We start from the raw sequence: 17,296 nt of genomic DNA, 5'->3' as shown, positions 1-17,296 counted from the left end.
GACTCGTGTATAACATAAAGTAGACAATGGACGACCAATAAGAATTCCCGATTTATTGTCAGGTGATTACTTAACGCTTTGATCGTACGGCGCATGGATACGTTATTCTTCAGAGGGCGCGCTCCAGATAAGGCACTAAGTCTAGGGTAACACTGATTATTTACTGGGCGGCTCAGGGCGGGGGCTTCTGTTATTGGCCGATGAGATGTCACATGATGCAGTACGTAGTGTGATTCCGCCCGTGATCTCTACGGTAACCGAAGATTCTGCGGTACGACATGGGACGTTTCTGAAGCACCAGGAAGCAGCGGCGTCCAGTCTACAGCGGAGGGTTACACGATGGACACCATGTTGTTGGGGCTGAGGATCTCAATCCAGTAGCCGTCAGGGTCCTGAACAAACGCCAAACCCTTCATCTTCCCTGTAAAACAAAATGTCAGACGCCTCATGAACGCCACCGTACAGGACGCAGGTCGCCTCCGCCGGTCACATGACTCGCATTATTAAGGTCAGGACAGCATGTGCTCTGCTCTATTGTATTGTGAGATTAGTATACAATAGTCTATTGTTTCCCAACCAGTGTGCCTTCAGCTGTTGCCAAACTACAACTCCCAGCATGCTGAGATTTGTAGTTTTGCAACAGCTGGAGGCGTTCTGGTCTATTGAAACGTCCTATCCTCTAGTCACATCCAGAGCTGCACTCAAAATTACGCACAACTGTACAGACTATTCCTGCCTACCCCTGGTCCGCCAGAGATTCTGTCTGGTCCTCCTATCTCCACGTGCTTGGTGCAGGACCTGCCGCCTCTGCCAATCACTGTCCGAGATGGAACATCACTGCTGGCAACGATTGGCTGAGGCGGCAGGTCCTGCACCGAGTCTTAGAAGAACCAATCGGGAGCTCCGGTAGACCAGGGATAGGTAAGTATATTGGGGGAGATCTATCAAAACTTGTGCAGAGGAAAAGCCAAAGGCCCCTTAAATATGGACTGGGCAGTCACCTGAAAACAAAGCCCCGTCCACCCGGGTCCCAGGTGGGATTCATAAGCCCCTCCTATACTGTACGTGACTGAATAGTGAATACAGCTCTGGAGGTGACCGGAGTATAAGAATAGTGAATACAGCTCTAGGGGTGACCCAAGTATAAGAATAGTGAATACAGCTCTGGATGTGACTGGAGTATAAGAATAGTGAATACAGCTCTGGATGTGACTGGAGTATAAGAATAGTGAATACAGCTCTGGAAGTGACTGGAGTATAAGAATAGTGAATACAGCTCTGGATGTGACTGGAGTATAAGAATAGTGAATACAGCTCTGGATGTGACTGGAGTATAAGAATAGTGAATGCAGCTCTGGATGTGACTGGAAGATAAGAATAGTGACTACAGCTCTGGATGTGACTGGAGTATAAGAATAGTGAATACAGGTCTGGAGGTGACTGGAGTATAAGAATAGTGAATACAGCTCTAGATGTGACTGGAGTATAAGAATAGTGAATACAGCTCTGGATGTGACTGGAGTATAAGAATAGTGAATACAGCTCTGGATGTGACTGGAGTATAAGAATAGTGAATACAGCTCTGGAGGTGACTGGAGTATAAGAATAGTGAATACAGCTCTGGAGGTGACTGGAGTATAAGAATAGTGAATACAGCTCTGGAGGTGACTGGAGTATAAGAATAGTGAATACAGCTCTGAAGGTGACCGGAGTATAAGAATAGTGAATACAGCTCTGAAGGTGACCGGAGTATAAGAATAGTGAATACAGCTCTGGAGGTGACTGGAGTATAAGAATAGTGAATACAGCTCTGGAGATGACTGGAGTATAAGAATAGTGAATACAGCTCTGGGGGTGACTGGAGTATAAGAATAGTGAATACAGCTCTGGAGGTGACTGATCAATGTTGTAGCTGAAGATCAGTTCTACATTTCTCAGCCCCATTAAAGTTTAGTCCTTGTTCTCTATCTTCTCTGCACAGTTTGGCGACTCATTTACCATCATCCGGTTTCTTTACGAAGGCGACTCCGAGCTCCTCAAACCTCTTGCAGGCAGCGTAGACATCCGGGACAGCAATGCCGATATGACCTGTAAAAAAAAGAAAACGGTGTCTGTCATCCACGTGAATTCTATGGCTGGGACCATACAGAGTAGGAGGGGGGGGACGGCTGATACCAGTCCTGGCGAGTAGGGGGGGGGGGGACGGCCGATACCAGTCCTGGCGAATAGGAGGGGGGGGACGGCCGATACCAGTCCTGGCGAGTAGGAGGGGGGGGACGGCCGATACCAGTCCTGGCGAGTAGGAGGGGGACGGCTGAAACCAGTCCTGGCGAGTAGGAGGGGGACGGCTGAAACCAGTCCTGGCGAGTAGGAGGGGGACGGCTGATACCAGTCCTGGTGAGTAGGAGGGGGACGGCTGATACCAGTCCTGGTGAGTAGGAGGGGGACGGCTGATACCAGTCCTGGTGAGTAGGAGGGGGACGGCTGATACCAGTCCTGGTGAGTAGGAGGGGGACGGCTGATACCAGTCCTGGTGAGTAGGAGGGGGACGGCTGATACCAGTCCTGGTGAGTAGGAGGGGGACGGCTGATACCAGTCCTGGTGAGTAGGAGGGGGGGGGGACGGCACATAACAGTCCTGGCGAGTAGGAGGGGGACGGCTGATAACAGGGGACAATACATTGTATCAGGAAGGTTAAGAGTCTTTGTCCACCTGTCAGGGTCTACGTCCTACACATTATAATACCACCCCCTTCATATAACTTACCGAACCCACGAGGATCAGAGTTGCCATTGTGATAAGGCTTCTCGTCATTCTCGGTCCCCCAGTTACTGCAGGAAAGAAAACACAGGGGTCAGAGGGCGCCAGGGGATTATGGGAAATTATGGGTGGCTTATGGGAAATTCTGCTGTTCTCACTTTGGGAACTGCCTGGTGAGGGGCCCCTGTGTACATTTTGTTCCAAACGCTGGGTGCAGGCGGCGGGGGTTGTGAAGTCATGACCACGCCCCTCGTGATGTCATACCACGCCCCCTCCCATAGACTTGCATTGAGGGGGCTTGGCCGTGACGTCACAACCCCTGCCACCCGCACCCAGAGTCTAAACAAAAGCCAGGTACTGCATAGAGATCTTGGGGGTCCCAGCATGACCCCCATGATCAGACATCTTATCCCGTATTCCTTGGATTGGGGAATAAGATGTCTAGGGGTGGAGTACCCCTTTAAGCAGCAGTGTAAAGCTTAGGGGATGGTGATTCCAGACCCTGCTGCTAAGGTGGAGTCACTGATCATAATGAAGCGGGGCTGCAGTGTAAAGCAGGACCAACCAGAAAAAAGCTAAAAAGCAGCCACCCCTGAGGAGAGTCCGCCATCTTACTGTGTCAGCTCCAGTGTCGCCTTCCGTGAGAAGGTCCAGGCCGTCCGCTCCTTAATGTTCTCCGGGACGTCTTTCTTATCCTCGTAGCCCATAAAGTACAAGGAGAATTTCATAGAAGGGAAATCCAACTTCTGGAGGAGACTGAGGAGAAACAAGACATTCAGAATCTAGATGATGGTGAGCTTATAATAGTGCCGGAGCGTAATAAGAGGAGCGGATGATATCACATGATGTAATATATATAGAGGTTATATCAGTACTGGAGCGTTATAAGAGGAGCGGATGATATCACATGATGTAATATATATAGAGGTTATATCAGTACTGGAGCGTTATAAGAGGAGCGGATGATATCACATGATGTAATATATATAGAGATTATATCAGTACTGCAGTGTTATAAGGGGAGCGGCTGATATCACATATGATGTAATATATATAGAGATTATATCAGAACTGGAGCGTAATAAGAGGAGCGGATGATATCACATGATGTAATATACAGAGGTTATATCAGTACTGGAGCGTTATAAGAGGAGCGGCTGATATCATCACATATGATGTAATATATAGAGGTTATATCAGTACTGGAGCGTTATAAGAGGAGCGGCTGATATCACATGATGTAATATATAGAGATTATATCAGTACTGGAGCGTTATAAGAAGAGCGGATGATATCATCACATATGATGTAATATAGAGGTTATATCAGTACTGGAGCGTTATAAGAGGAGCGGCTGATATCACATATGATGTAATATATAGAGGTTATATCAGTACTGGAGCGTTATAAGAGGAGCGGCTGATATCATCACATATGATGTAATATATAGAGATTATATCAGTACTGGAGCGTTATAAGAGGAGCGGCTGATATCATCACATATGATGTAATATATAGAGGTTATATCAGTACTGGAGCGTTATAAGAGGAGCGGCTGATATCACATATGATGTAATATATAGAGATTATATCAGTACTGGAGCGTTATAAGAGGAGCGGCTGATATCAGTCACATATGATGTAATATATAGAGATTATATCAGAACTGGAGCGTAATAAGAGGAGCGGCTGATATCACATGATGTAATATAGAGGTTATATCAGTACTGGAGCGTTATAAGAGGAGCGGCTGATATCATCACATATGATGTAATATATAGAGGTTATATCAGTACTGGAGCGTTATAAGAGGAGCGGCTGATATCACATATGATGTAATATATAGAGGTTATATCAGTACTGGAGCGTTATAAGAGGAGCGGCTGATATCATCACATATGATGTAATATATAGAGATTATATCAGTACTGGAGCGTTATAAGAGGAGCGGCTGATATCATCACATATGATGTAATATATAGAGATTATATCAGTACTGGAGCGTTATAAGAGGAGCGGCTGATATCACATATGATGTAATATATAGAGATTATATCAGTACTGGAGCGTTATAAGAGGAGCGGCTGATATCACATATGATGTAATATATAGAGGTTATATCAGGACTGGAGTGTTATAAGAGGAGCGGCTGATATCACATATGATGTAATATATAGAGATTATATCAGTACTGGAGCGTTATAAGAGGAGCGGATGATATCAGTCACATATGATGTAATATATAGAGATTATATCAGTACTGGAGCGTTATAAGAGGAGCGGCTGATATCACATATGTTGTAATATATAGAGATTATATATCAGTACTGGAGCGTTATAAGAGGAGCGGCTGATATCATCACATATGATGTAATATATAGAGATTATATCAGTACTGGAGCGTTATAAGAGGAGCGGCTGATATCACATATGATGTAATATATAGAGATTATATATCAGTACTGGAGCGTTATAAGAGGAGCGGATGATATCAGTCACATATGATGTAATATATAGAGATTATATCAGTACTGGAGCGTTATAAGAGGAGCGGCTGATATCACATATGTTGTAATATATAGAGATTATATATCAGTACTGGAGCGTTATAAGAGGAGCGGCTGATATTATCACATATGATGTAATATATAGAGATTATATCAGTACTGGAGCGTTATAAGAGGAGCGGCTGATATCATCACATATGATGTAATATATAGAGATTATATCAGTACTGGAGCATTATAAGAGGAGCGGCTGATATCACATATGATGTAATATATAGAGATTATATCAGTACTGGAGCGTTATAAGAGGAGCGGCTGATATCACATATGATGTAATATATAGAGGTTATATCAGTACTGGAGCGTTATAAGAGGAGCGGCTGATATCACATATGATGTAATATATAGAGGTTATATCAGTACTGGAGCGTTATAAGAGGAGCGGCTGATATATGATGTAATATATAGAGGTTATATCAGTACTGGAGCGTTATAAGAGGATGATATCATCACATATGATGTAATATATAGAGATTATATCAGTACTGGAGCGTTATAAGAGGATGATATCATCACATATGATGTAATATATAGAGGATATATCAGTACTGGAGCGTTATAAGAGGAGCGGCTGATATCACATATGATGTAATATATAGAGATTATATCAGTACTGGAGCGTTATAAGAGGAGCGGCTGATATCATCACATATGATGTAATATATAGAGATTATATCAGTACTGGAGTGTTATAAGAGGAGCGGCTGATATCAGTCACATATGATGTAATATATAGAGATTATATCAGTACTGGAGCGTTATAAGAGGAGCGGCTGATATCACATATGATGTAATATATAGAGATTATATCAGTACTGGAGCGTTATAAGAGGAGCGGCTGATATCATCACATATGATGTAATATATAGAGATTATATCAGTACTGGAGTGTTATAAGAGGAGCGGCTGATATCAGTCACATATGATGTAATATATAGAGATTATATCAGTACTGGAGCGTTATAAGAGGAGCGGCTGATATCACATATGATGTAATATATAGAGATTATATCAGTACTGCAGTGTTATAAGAGGAGCGGCTGATATCAGTCACATATGATGTAATATATAGAGGTTATATCAGTACTGGAGCGTTATAAGAGGCTGATATCATCACATATGATGTAATATACAGAGGTTATATCAGTACTGGAGTGTTATAAGAGGAGCGGCTGATATCATCACATATGATGTAATATATAGAGGTTATATCAGTACTGGAGCGTTATAAGAGGCTGATATCATCACATATGATGTAATATATAGAGGTTATATCAGTACTGGTGCGTTATAAGAGGAGCAGTTGATATCAGTCACATATGATGTAATATATAGAGATTATATCAGTACTGGAGCGTTATAAGAGGAGCAGTTGATATCAGTCACATATGATGTAATATATAGAGATTATATCAGTACTGGAGCGTTATAAGAGGAGCGGCTGATATCTCACATATGATGTAATATATAGAGGTTATATCAGTACTGGAGCGTTATAAGAGGAGCGGCTGATATCATCACATATGATGTAATATATAGAGGTTATATCAGTACTGGAGCGTTATAAGAGGAGCGGCTGATATCTCACATATGATGTAATATATAGAGGTTATATCAGTACTGGAGCGTTATAAGAGGAGCGGCTGATATCACATATGATGTAATATATAGAGGTTATATCAGTACTGGAGCGTTATAAGAGGAGCGGCTGATATCATCACATATGATGTAATATATAGAGATTATATCAGTACTGGAGTGTTATAAGAGGAGCGGCTGATATCATCACATATGATGTAATATATAGAGATTATATCAGTACTGGAGCGTTATAAGAGGAGCGGCTGATATCACATATGATGTAATATATAGAGATTATATCAGTACTGCAGTGTTATAAGAGGAGCGGCTGATATCAGTCACATATGATGTAATATATAGAGGTTATATCAGTACTGGAGCGTTATAAGAGGAGCGGCTGATATCAGTCACATATGATGTAATATATAGAGGTTATATCAGTACTGGAGTGTTATAAGAGGAGCGGCTGATATCATCACATATGATGTAATATATAGAGATTATATCAGTACTGGAGCGTTAGAGGAGCGGCTGATATCAGTCACATATGATGTAATATATAGAGGTTATATCAGTACTGGAGTGTTATAAGAGGAGCGGCTGATATCATCACATATGATGTAATATATAGAGGTTATATCAGTACTGCAGTGTTATAAGAGGAGCGGCTGATATCAGTCACATATGATGTAATATATAGAGGTTATATCAGTACTGGAGCGTTATAAGAGGAGCGGCTGATATCATCACATATGATGTAATATATAGAGGTTATATCAGTACTGGTGCGTTATAAGAGGAGCGGCTGATATCATCACATATGATGTAATATATAGAGGTTATATCAGTACTGGAGCGTTATAAGAGGAGCGGCTGATATCATCACATATGATGTAATATATAAAGGTTATATCAGTACTGGAGTGTTATAAGAGGAGCGGCTGATATCATCACATATGATGTAATATATAGAGGTTATATCAGTACTGGAGCGTTATAAGAGGAGCGGCTGATATCATCACATATGATGTAATATATAGAGGTTATATCAGTACTGGTGCGTTATAAGAGGAGCGGCTGATATCATCACATATGATGTAATATATAGAGGTTATATCAGTACTGGAGCGTTATAAGAGGAGCGGCTGATATCACATATGATGTAATATATAAAGGTTATATCAGTACTGGAGTGTTATAAGAGGAGCGGCTGATATCATCACATATGATGTAATATATAGAGGTTATATCAGTACTGGAGCGTTATAAGAGGAGCGGCTGATATCATCACATATGATGTAATATATAGAGATTATATCAGTACTGGAGTGTTATAAGAGGAGCGGCTGATATCACATATGATGTAATATATAGAGATTATATCAGTACTGGAGCGTTATAAGAGGAGCGGCTGATATGATCACATATGATGTAATATATAGAGATTATATCAGTACTGGAGTGTTATAAGAGGAGCGGCTGATATCACATATGATGTAATATATAGAGGTTATATCAGTACTGGAGCATTATAAGAGGAGCGGCTGATATCAGTCACATATGATGTAATATACAGAGATTATATATCAGTACTGGAGCGTTATAAGGGTGGGTTCACACTACATTTGAAGTGTACGGGTGCCGGCTCGAACCCCATTCATTTCAATGAGCCGACCGGAGTCACACGCTGAATCCACTTGTCTCATTTTCGCCCGTATACGGTTTTCTGACCGGACCAAAAACCCGAGACAAGTGGATTCAGCGTGCGACTCCGATCGGCTCACTGAAATGAATGGGGTTCGGGACGGATCCAGCTGGGATACAGGAGCGGACGGTTTTTGCCCCTCCCAACCGGATCCAGCACCCGTATACTACAAACGTAGTGCGAACCCAACCTAAGAGGAGCAGATACAGATATATACGTAAACAATGTTTTCATTCACTGACAGCATGCACAGATCTTGATGGGGAATCAAACTACAAAGTCTATTAGAAGTTTTCATAACACATTAATAAAACGTCATTCACATAGGACTGGCAGAGCTGATGAATATTCATGAGGAGGCGGAACCTCATGAATATCAGGCAGGGCCCGTCAGAGGGATGACTGCGGCTTCTCCATTCACTGCAGGATATCGGTGGCACTTACGTCATACCCAGACACTTGGTGTAGAACGGAAGAGACTTCTTGGGGTCCTTGATCCGGAGCATCGTCTGCTGCATCATAAAATCCTGAAGAGTGAAGAAAAACAAATGAGCTACAACTCCCACAATGCATCACTGCTGTAATACCCCACACTGAGGGACCCATACAAGACACGAGTATAAGAATAGTGAATGCAGCTCTGGAGGTGACTGGAGTATAAGAATAGAGAATACAGCTCTGGAGGTGACTGGAGTATAAGAATAGTGAATGCAGCTCCGGAGGTGACTGGAGTATAAGAATAGTGAATGCAGCTCCGGAGGTGACTGCAGTATAAGAATAGTGAATACAGCTCTGGAGGTGGCGTGCATATAACTGGGGGGGGGGGGTACAGTGAGGTTATAATGGAGCAGGGGGGGGTACAGTGAGGTTATAATGGAGCAGGGGGGGGGTACAGTGAGGTTATAATGGAGCAGGGGGGGGGTACAGTGAGGTTATAATGGAGCAGGGGGGGTACAGTGAGGTTATAATGGAGCAGGGGGGGTACAGTGAGGTTATAATGGAGCGGGGGGGGGTACAGTGAGGTTATAATGGAGCGGGGGGGGGTACAGTGAGGTTATAATGGAGCAGGGGGGGGTACAGTGAGGTTATAATGGAGCAGGGGGGGTACAGTGAGGTTATAATGGAGCAGGGGGGGTACAGTGAGGTTATAATGGAGCAGGGGGGGTACAGTGAGGTTATAATGGAGCAGGGGGGGTACAGTGAGGTTATAATGGAGCAGGGGGGGGGTACAGTGAGGTTATAATGGAGCAGGGGGGTACAGTGAGGTTATAATGGAGCAGGGGGGGGTACAGTGAGGTTAAAATGGAGCAGGGGGGGGTACAGTGAGGTTATAATGGAGCAGGGGGGGTACAGTGAGGTTATAATGGAGCAGGGGGGGGTACAGTGAGGTTATAATGGAGCAGGGGGGGGTACAGTGAGGTTATAATGGAGCAGGGGGGGGTACAGTGAGGTTATAATGGAGCAGGGGGGGGTACAGTGAGGTTATAATGGAGCAAGGGGGGGGTACAGTGAGGTTATAATGGAGCAGGGGGGGGTACAGTGAGGTTATAATGGAGCAGGGGGGGTACAGTGAGGTTATAATGGAGCAGGGGGGGTACAGTGAGGTTATAATGGAGCAGGGGGGGTACAGTGAGGTTATAATGGAGCAGGGGGGGTACAGTGAGGTTATAATGGAGCAGGGGGGGTACAGTGAGGTTATAATGGAGCAGGGGGGGGTACAGTGAGGTTATAATGGAGCAGGGGGGGTACAGTGAGGTTATAATGGAGCAGGGGGGTACAGTGAGGTTATAATGGAGCAGGGGGGGTACAGTGAGGTTATAATGGAGCAGGGGGGGTACAGTGAGGTTATAATGGAGCAGGGGGGGTACAGTGAGGTTATAATGGAGCGGGGGGGTACAGTGAGGTTATAATGGAGCAGGGGGGGTACAGTGAGGTTATAATGGAGCAGGGGGGGTACAGTGAGGTTATAATGGAGCAGGGGGGGGTACAGTGAGGTTATAATGGAGCAGGGGGGGGGTACAGTGAGGTTATAATGGAGCAGGGGGGGTACAGTGAGGTTATAATGGAGCGGGGGGGGTACAGTGAGGTTATAATGGAGCGGGGGGGGGGTACAGTGAGGTTATAATTGAGCGGGGGGGGGGTACAGTGAGGTTATAATGGAGCGGGGGGGGGGTACAGTGAGGTTATAATGGAGCAGGGGGGGGTACAGTGAGGTTATAATGGAGCAGGGGGGGGTACAGTGAGGTTATAATGGAGCAGGGGGGGGTACAGTGAGGTTATAATGGAGCAGGGGGGGGTACAGTGAGGTTATAATGGAGCGGGGGGGGGTACAGTGAGGTTATAATGGAGCAGGGGGGGTACAGTGAGGTTATAATGGAGCAGGGGGGGGTACAGTGAGGTTATAATGGAGCAGGGGGGGTACAGTGAGGTTATAATGGAGCAGGGGGGGTACAAGTGAGGTTATAATGGAGCAGGGGGGGTACAGTGAGGTTATAATGGAGCAGGGGGGGGTACAGTGAGGTTATAATGGAGGGGGGGGTACAGTGAGGTTATAATGGAGGGGGGGGGGTACAGTGAGGTTATAATGGAGGGGGGGGGGTACAGTGAGGTTATAATGGAGCAGGGGGGGGGGGGGGAGAGCTGCACAAGGGTCATAGTCCCGGGTGTATATCGGGTGTGAGGAGCACTGGGGTTATAGTACCGGGTGTATATCGGGTGTGAGGAGCACTGGGGTTATAGTCCCGGGTGTATATCGGGTGTGAGGAGCACTGGGGTTAAAGTCCCGGGTGTATATCGGGTGTGAGGAGCACTGGGGTTATAGTCCCGGGTGTATATCGGGTGTGAGGAGCACTGGGGGTTATAGTCCCGGGTGTATATCGGGTGTGAGGAGCACTGGGGTTATAGTCCCGGGTGTATATCGGGTGTGAGGGGCACTGGGGTTATGGTACCGGGTGTATATCGGGTGTGAGGAGCACTGGGGTTATGGTACCGGGTGTATATCGGGTGTGAGGAGCACTGGGGTTATGGTCCCGGGTGTATATCGGGTGTGAGGAGCACTGGGGTTATAGGTACCGGGTGTATATCGGGTGTGAGGAGCACTGGGGTTATAGTACCGGGTGTATATCGGGTGTGAGGAGCACTGGGGTTATATCGGGTGTGAGGAGCACTGGGGTTATAGTACCGGGTGTATATCGGGTGTGAGGAGCACTGGGGTTATAGTACCGGGTGTATATCGGGTGTGAGGAGCACTGGGGTTATAGTCCCGGGTGTATATCGGGTGTGAGGAGCACTGGGGTTATAGTCCCGGGTGTATATCGGGTGTGAGGAGCACTGGGGTTATAGTACCGGGTGTATATCGGGTGTGAGGAGCACTGGGGTTATAGTACCGGGTGTATATCGGGTGTGAGGGGCACTGGGGTTATAGTCCCGGGTGTATATCGGGTGTGAGGAGCACTGGGGTTATAGTCCGGGTGTATATCGGGTGTGAGGAGCACTGGGGTTATAGTCCCGGGTGTATATCGGGTGTGAGGAGCACTGGGGTTATAGTCCCGGGTGTATATCGGGTGTGAGGAGCACTGGGGTTATAGTCCCGGGTGTATATCGGGGTGTGAGGAGCACTGGGGTTATAGTCCCGGGTGTATATCGGGTGTGAGGAGCACTGGGGTTATATCGGGTGTATATCGGGTGTGAGGAGCACTGGGGTTATAGTCCCGGGTGTATATCGGGTGTGAGGAGCACTGGGGTTATAGTCCCGGGTGTATATCGGGTGTGAGGAGCACTGGGGTTATAGTCCCGGGTGTATATCGGGTGTGAGGAGCACTGGGGTTAGAGTCCCGGGTGTATATCGGGTGTGAGGAGCACTGGGGTTATAGTCCCGGGTGTATATCGGGTGTGAGGAGCACTGGGGTTATAGTCCCGGGTGTATATCGGGTGTGAGGGAGCACTGGGGTTATAGTCCCGGGTGTATATCGGGTGTGAGGAGCACTGGGGGTTATAGTCCCGGGTGTATATCGGGTGTGAGGAGCACTGGGGTTATAGTCCCGGGTGTATATCGGGTGTGAGGAGCACTGGGGTTATAGTCCCGGTTGTATATCGGGTGTGAGGAGCACTGGGGTTATGGTCCCGGGTGTATATCGGGTGTGAGGAGCACTGGGGTTATGGTACCGGGTGTATATCGGGTGTGAGGAGCACTGGGGTTATAGTACCGGGTGTATATCGGGTGTGAGGAGCACTGGGGTTATATCGGGTGTGAGGAGCACTGGGGTTATAGTACCGGGTGTATATCGGGTGTGAGGAGCACTGGGGTTATAGTACCGGGTGTATATCGGGTGTGAGGAGCACTGGGGTTATAGTACCGGGTGTATATCGGGTGTGAGGGAGCACTGGGGTTATAGTCCCGGGTGGTATATCGGGTGTGAGGGGCACTGGGGTTATAGTACCGGGTGTATATCGGGTGTGAGGGGCACTGGGGTTATAGTACCGGGTGTATATCGGGGTGTGAGGGGGCACTGGGGTTATAGTCCCGGGTGTATATCGGGTGTGAGGAGCACTGGGGTTATAGTCCCGGGTGTATATCGGGTGTGAGGAGCACTGGGGTTATAGTCCCGGGTGTATATCGGGTGTGAGGAGCACTGGGGTTATAGTCCCGGGTGTATATCGGGTGTGAGGAGCACTGGGGTTATATCGGGTGTGAGGAGCACTGGGGTTATAGTCCCGGGTGTATATCGGGTGTGAGCTGCACTGGGGTTATAGTACCGGGTGTATATCGGGTGTGTGCTGCACTGGGGTTATAGTCCCGGGTGTATATCGGGTGTGAGGAGCACTGGGGTTATAGTCCCGGGTGTATATCGGGTGTGAGGAGGCACTGGGGTTATAGTCCCGGGTGTATATCGGGTGTGAGCTGCACTGGGGTAATAGTCCCGGGTGTATATCGGGTGTGAGGAGCACTGGGGTTATAGTCCCGGGTGTATATCGGGTGTGAGGGGCACTGGGGTTATAGTCCCGGGTGTATATCGGGTGTGAGGGGCACTGGGGTTATAGTCCCCGGGTGTATATCGGGTGTGAGGGGCACTGGGGTTATAGTCCCGGGTGTATATCGGGTGTGAGGAGCACTGGGGTTATAGTCCCGGGTGTATATCGGGTGTGAGGAGCACTGGGGTTATAGTCCCGGGTGTATATCGGGTGTGAGGAGCACTGGGGTTATAGTCCCGGGTGTATATCGGGTGTGAGGAGCACTGGGGTTATAGTCCCGGGTGTATATCGGGTGTGAGGAGCACTGGGGTTATAGTCCCGGGTGTATATCGGGGTGTGAGGAGCACTGGGGTTATAGTCCCGGGTGTATATCGGGTGTGAGGAGCACTGGGGTTATAGTCCCGGGTGTATATCGGGTGTGAGGAGCACTGGGGTTATAGTCCCGGGTGTATATCGGGTGTGAGGAGCACTGGGGTTATAGTCCCGGGTGTATATGGGGTGTGAGGAGCACTGGGGTTATAGTCCCGGGTGTATATGGGGTGTGAGGAGCACTGGGGTTATAGTCCCGGGTGTATATCGGGTGTGAGGAGCACTGGGGTTATAGTCCCGGGTGTATATCGGGTGTGAGGAGCACTGGGTTATAGTCCCGGGTGTATATCGGGTGTGAGGAGCACTGGGGTTATAGTCCCGGGTGTATATCGGGTGTGAGGAGCACTGGGGGTAATAGTCCCGGGTGTATATCGGGTGTGAGGAGCACTGGGGTTATAGTCCCGGGTGTATATCGGGTGTGAGGGAGCACTGGGGTTATAGTCCCGGGTGTATATCGGGTGTGAGGAGGACTGGGGTTATAGTACCGGGTGTATATCGGGTGTGAGGAGCACTGGGGTTATAGTACCGGGTGTATATCGGGTGTGAGGAGCACTGGGGTTATAGTCCCGGGTGTATATCGGGTGTGAGGAGCACTGGGGTTATAGTCCCGGGTGTATATCGGGTGTGAGGAGCACTGGGGTTATAGTCCCGGGTGTATATCGGGTGTGAGGAGCACTGGGGTTATAGTCCCGGGTGTATATCGGGTGTGAGGAGCACTGGGGTTATAGTCCCGGGTTGTATATCGGGTGTGAGGAGCACTGGGGTTATAGTACCGGGTGTATATCGGGTGTGAGGAGCACTGGGGTTATAGTCCCGGGTGTATATCGGGTGTGAGGAGCACTGGGGTTATAGTCCCGGGTGTATATCGGGTGTGAGGAGCACTGGGGTTATAGTCCCGGGTGTATATCGGGTGTGAGGAGGACTGGGGTTATAGTCCCGGGTGTATATCGGGTGTGAGGAGCACTGGGGTTATAGTCCCCGGGTGTATATCGGGTGTGAGGAGCACTGGGGTTATAGTCCCGGGTGTATATCGGGTGTGAGGAGCACTGGGGTTATAGTCCCGGGTGTATATCGGGTGTGAGGAGCACTGGGGTTATAGTCCCGGGTGTATATCGGGGTGTGAGGAGCACTGGGGTTATAGTCCCGGGTGTATATCGGGTGTGAGGAGCACTGGGGTTATAGTACCGGGTGTATATCGGGTGTGAGCTGCACTGGGGTTATAGTCCCGGGTGTATATCGGGTGTGAGGAGCACTGGGGTTATAGTCCCGGGTGTATATCGGGTGTGAGGAGCACTGGGGTTATAGTCCCGGGTGTATATCGGGTGTGAGGAGCACTGAGGTTATAGTCTCGGGTGTATATCGGGTGTGAGGAGCACTGAGGTAATAGTCCCCGGGTGTGAGGAGCACTGGGTTATAGTCCCGGGTGTATATCGGGTGTGAGGAGCACTGGGGGTTATAGTACCGGGTGTATATCGGGTGTGAGGAGCACTGGGGTTATAGTCCCGGGTGTTATATCGGGTGTGAGGAGCACTGGGGGTTATAGTCCCGGGTGTATATCGGTGTGAGGAGCACTGGGGTTATAGTCCCGGGTGTATATCGGGTGTGAGGAGCACTGGGGTTATAGTCCCGGGTGTATATCGGGTGTGAGGAGCACTGGGGTTATAGTCACGGGTGTATATCGGGTGTGAGGAGCACTGGGGTTATAGTCCCGGGTGTATATCGGGTTGTGAGGAGCACTGGGGTTATAGTCCCGGGTGTATATCGGGGTGTGAGGAGCACTGGGGTTATAGTCCCGGGTGTATATCGGGTGTGAGGAGCACTGGGGTTATAGTACCGGGTGTATATCGGGTGGTGAGGAGCACTGGGGTTATAGTACCGGGTGTATATCGGGTGTGAGGAGCACTGGGGTTATAGTCCCGGGTGTATATCGGGTGTGAGGAGCACTGGGGTTATAGTCCCCGGGTGTATATCGGGTGTGAGGAGCACTGGGGTTATAGTACCGGGTGTATATCGGGTGTGAGGAGCACTGGGGTTATAGTCCCGGGTGTATATCGGGTGTGAGGAGCACTGGGGTTATAGTCCCGAGGGTGTATATCGGGTGTGAGGAGCACTGGGGTTATAGTCCCGGGTGTATATCGGGTGTGAGGAGCACTGGGGTTATAGTCCCGGGTGTATATCGGGTGTGAGGAGCACTGGGGTTATAGTCCCGGGTGTATATCGGGTGTGAGGAGCACTGGGGTTATAGTCCCGGGTGTATATCGGGTGTGAGGAGCACTGGGGTTATAGTCCCGGGTGTATATCGGGTGTGAGGAGCACTGGGGTTATAGTACCGGGTGTATATCGGGTGTGAGGAGCACTGGGGTTATAGTCCCGGGTGTATATCGGGTGTGAGGAGCACTGGGGTTATAGTCCCGGGTGTATATCGGGTGTGAGGAGCACTGGGGGTTATAGTCCCGGGTGTATATCGGGTGTGAGGAGCACTGGGGTTATAGTCCCGGGTGTATATCGGGTGTGAGGAGCACTGGGGTTATAGTCCCGGGTGTATATCGGGTGTGAGGAGCACTGGGGTTATAGTCCCGGGTGTATATCGGGTGTGAGGAGCACTGGGGTTATAGTCCCGGGTGTATATCGGGTGTGAGGAGCACTGGGGTTATAGTCCCGGGTGTATATCGGGTGTGAGGAGCACTGGGGTTATAGTCCCGGGTGTATATCGGGTGTGAGGAGCACTGGGGTTATAGTCCCGGGTGTATATCGGGTGTGAGGAGCACTGGGGGTTATAGTCCCGGGTGTATATCGGGTGTGAGGAGCACTGGGGTTATAGTACCGGGTGTATATCGGGTGTGAGGAGCATGGGGTTATAGTCCGGGTGTATATCGGGTGTGAGGAGCACTGGGGTTATAGTCCCGGGTGTATATCGGGTGTGAGGAGCACTGGGGTTATAGTCCCGGGTGTATATCGGGTGTGAGGAGCACTGGGGTTATAGTCCCGGGTGTATATCGGGTGTGAGGAGCACTGGGGTTATAGTCCCGGGTGTATATCGGGTGTGAGGAGCACTGGGGTTATAGTCCCGGGTGTATATCGGGTGTGAGGAGGCACTGGGGTTATAGTCCCGGGTGTATATCGGGTGTGAGGAGCACTGGGGTTATAGTACCGGGTGTATATCGGGTGTGAGGAGCACTGGGGTTATAGTCCCGGGTGTATATCGGGTGTGAGGAGCACTGGGGTTATAGTCCCGGGTGTATATCGGGTGTGAGGAGCACTGGGGTTATAGTCCCGGGTGTATAGTCGGGGTGTGAGGAGCACTGGGGTTATAGTACCCGGGTGTATATCGGTTACCGGTTAC

General features: G+C 48.4%; 1 protein-coding gene across 1 annotated transcript in view; it reads right to left on the bottom strand.

The window, feature by feature from the left end:
- Positions 1 to 38: 38 nt before the first annotated feature.
- LOC130363200 (lactoylglutathione lyase-like) overlaps positions 39 to 17,296 on the bottom strand; it is a 19,637-nt gene continuing 2,379 nt past the window's right edge. The window contains exons 2-6 of the mRNA XM_056568666.1: positions 9,058 to 9,140; positions 3,376 to 3,516; positions 2,767 to 2,831; positions 1,999 to 2,088; positions 39 to 421 (exon numbers count right to left, since the gene is read on the bottom strand). Of these exons, the coding sequence (XP_056424641.1) occupies positions 333 to 421; positions 1,999 to 2,088; positions 2,767 to 2,831; positions 3,376 to 3,516; positions 9,058 to 9,140 (468 nt within the window). The 3' untranslated portion in view covers positions 39 to 332. The remainder of the gene's footprint in view (positions 422 to 1,998; positions 2,089 to 2,766; positions 2,832 to 3,375; positions 3,517 to 9,057; positions 9,141 to 17,296) is intronic.

This window comes from Hyla sarda, chromosome 3 (assembly GCF_029499605.1).
Source record: "Hyla sarda isolate aHylSar1 chromosome 3, aHylSar1.hap1, whole genome shotgun sequence".
Taxonomy (NCBI): domain Eukaryota; kingdom Metazoa; phylum Chordata; class Amphibia; order Anura; family Hylidae; genus Hyla; species Hyla sarda.
Note: the sequence above shows the minus strand (reverse complement) of the source record. Positions and strands in the feature narration are given on the sequence as shown.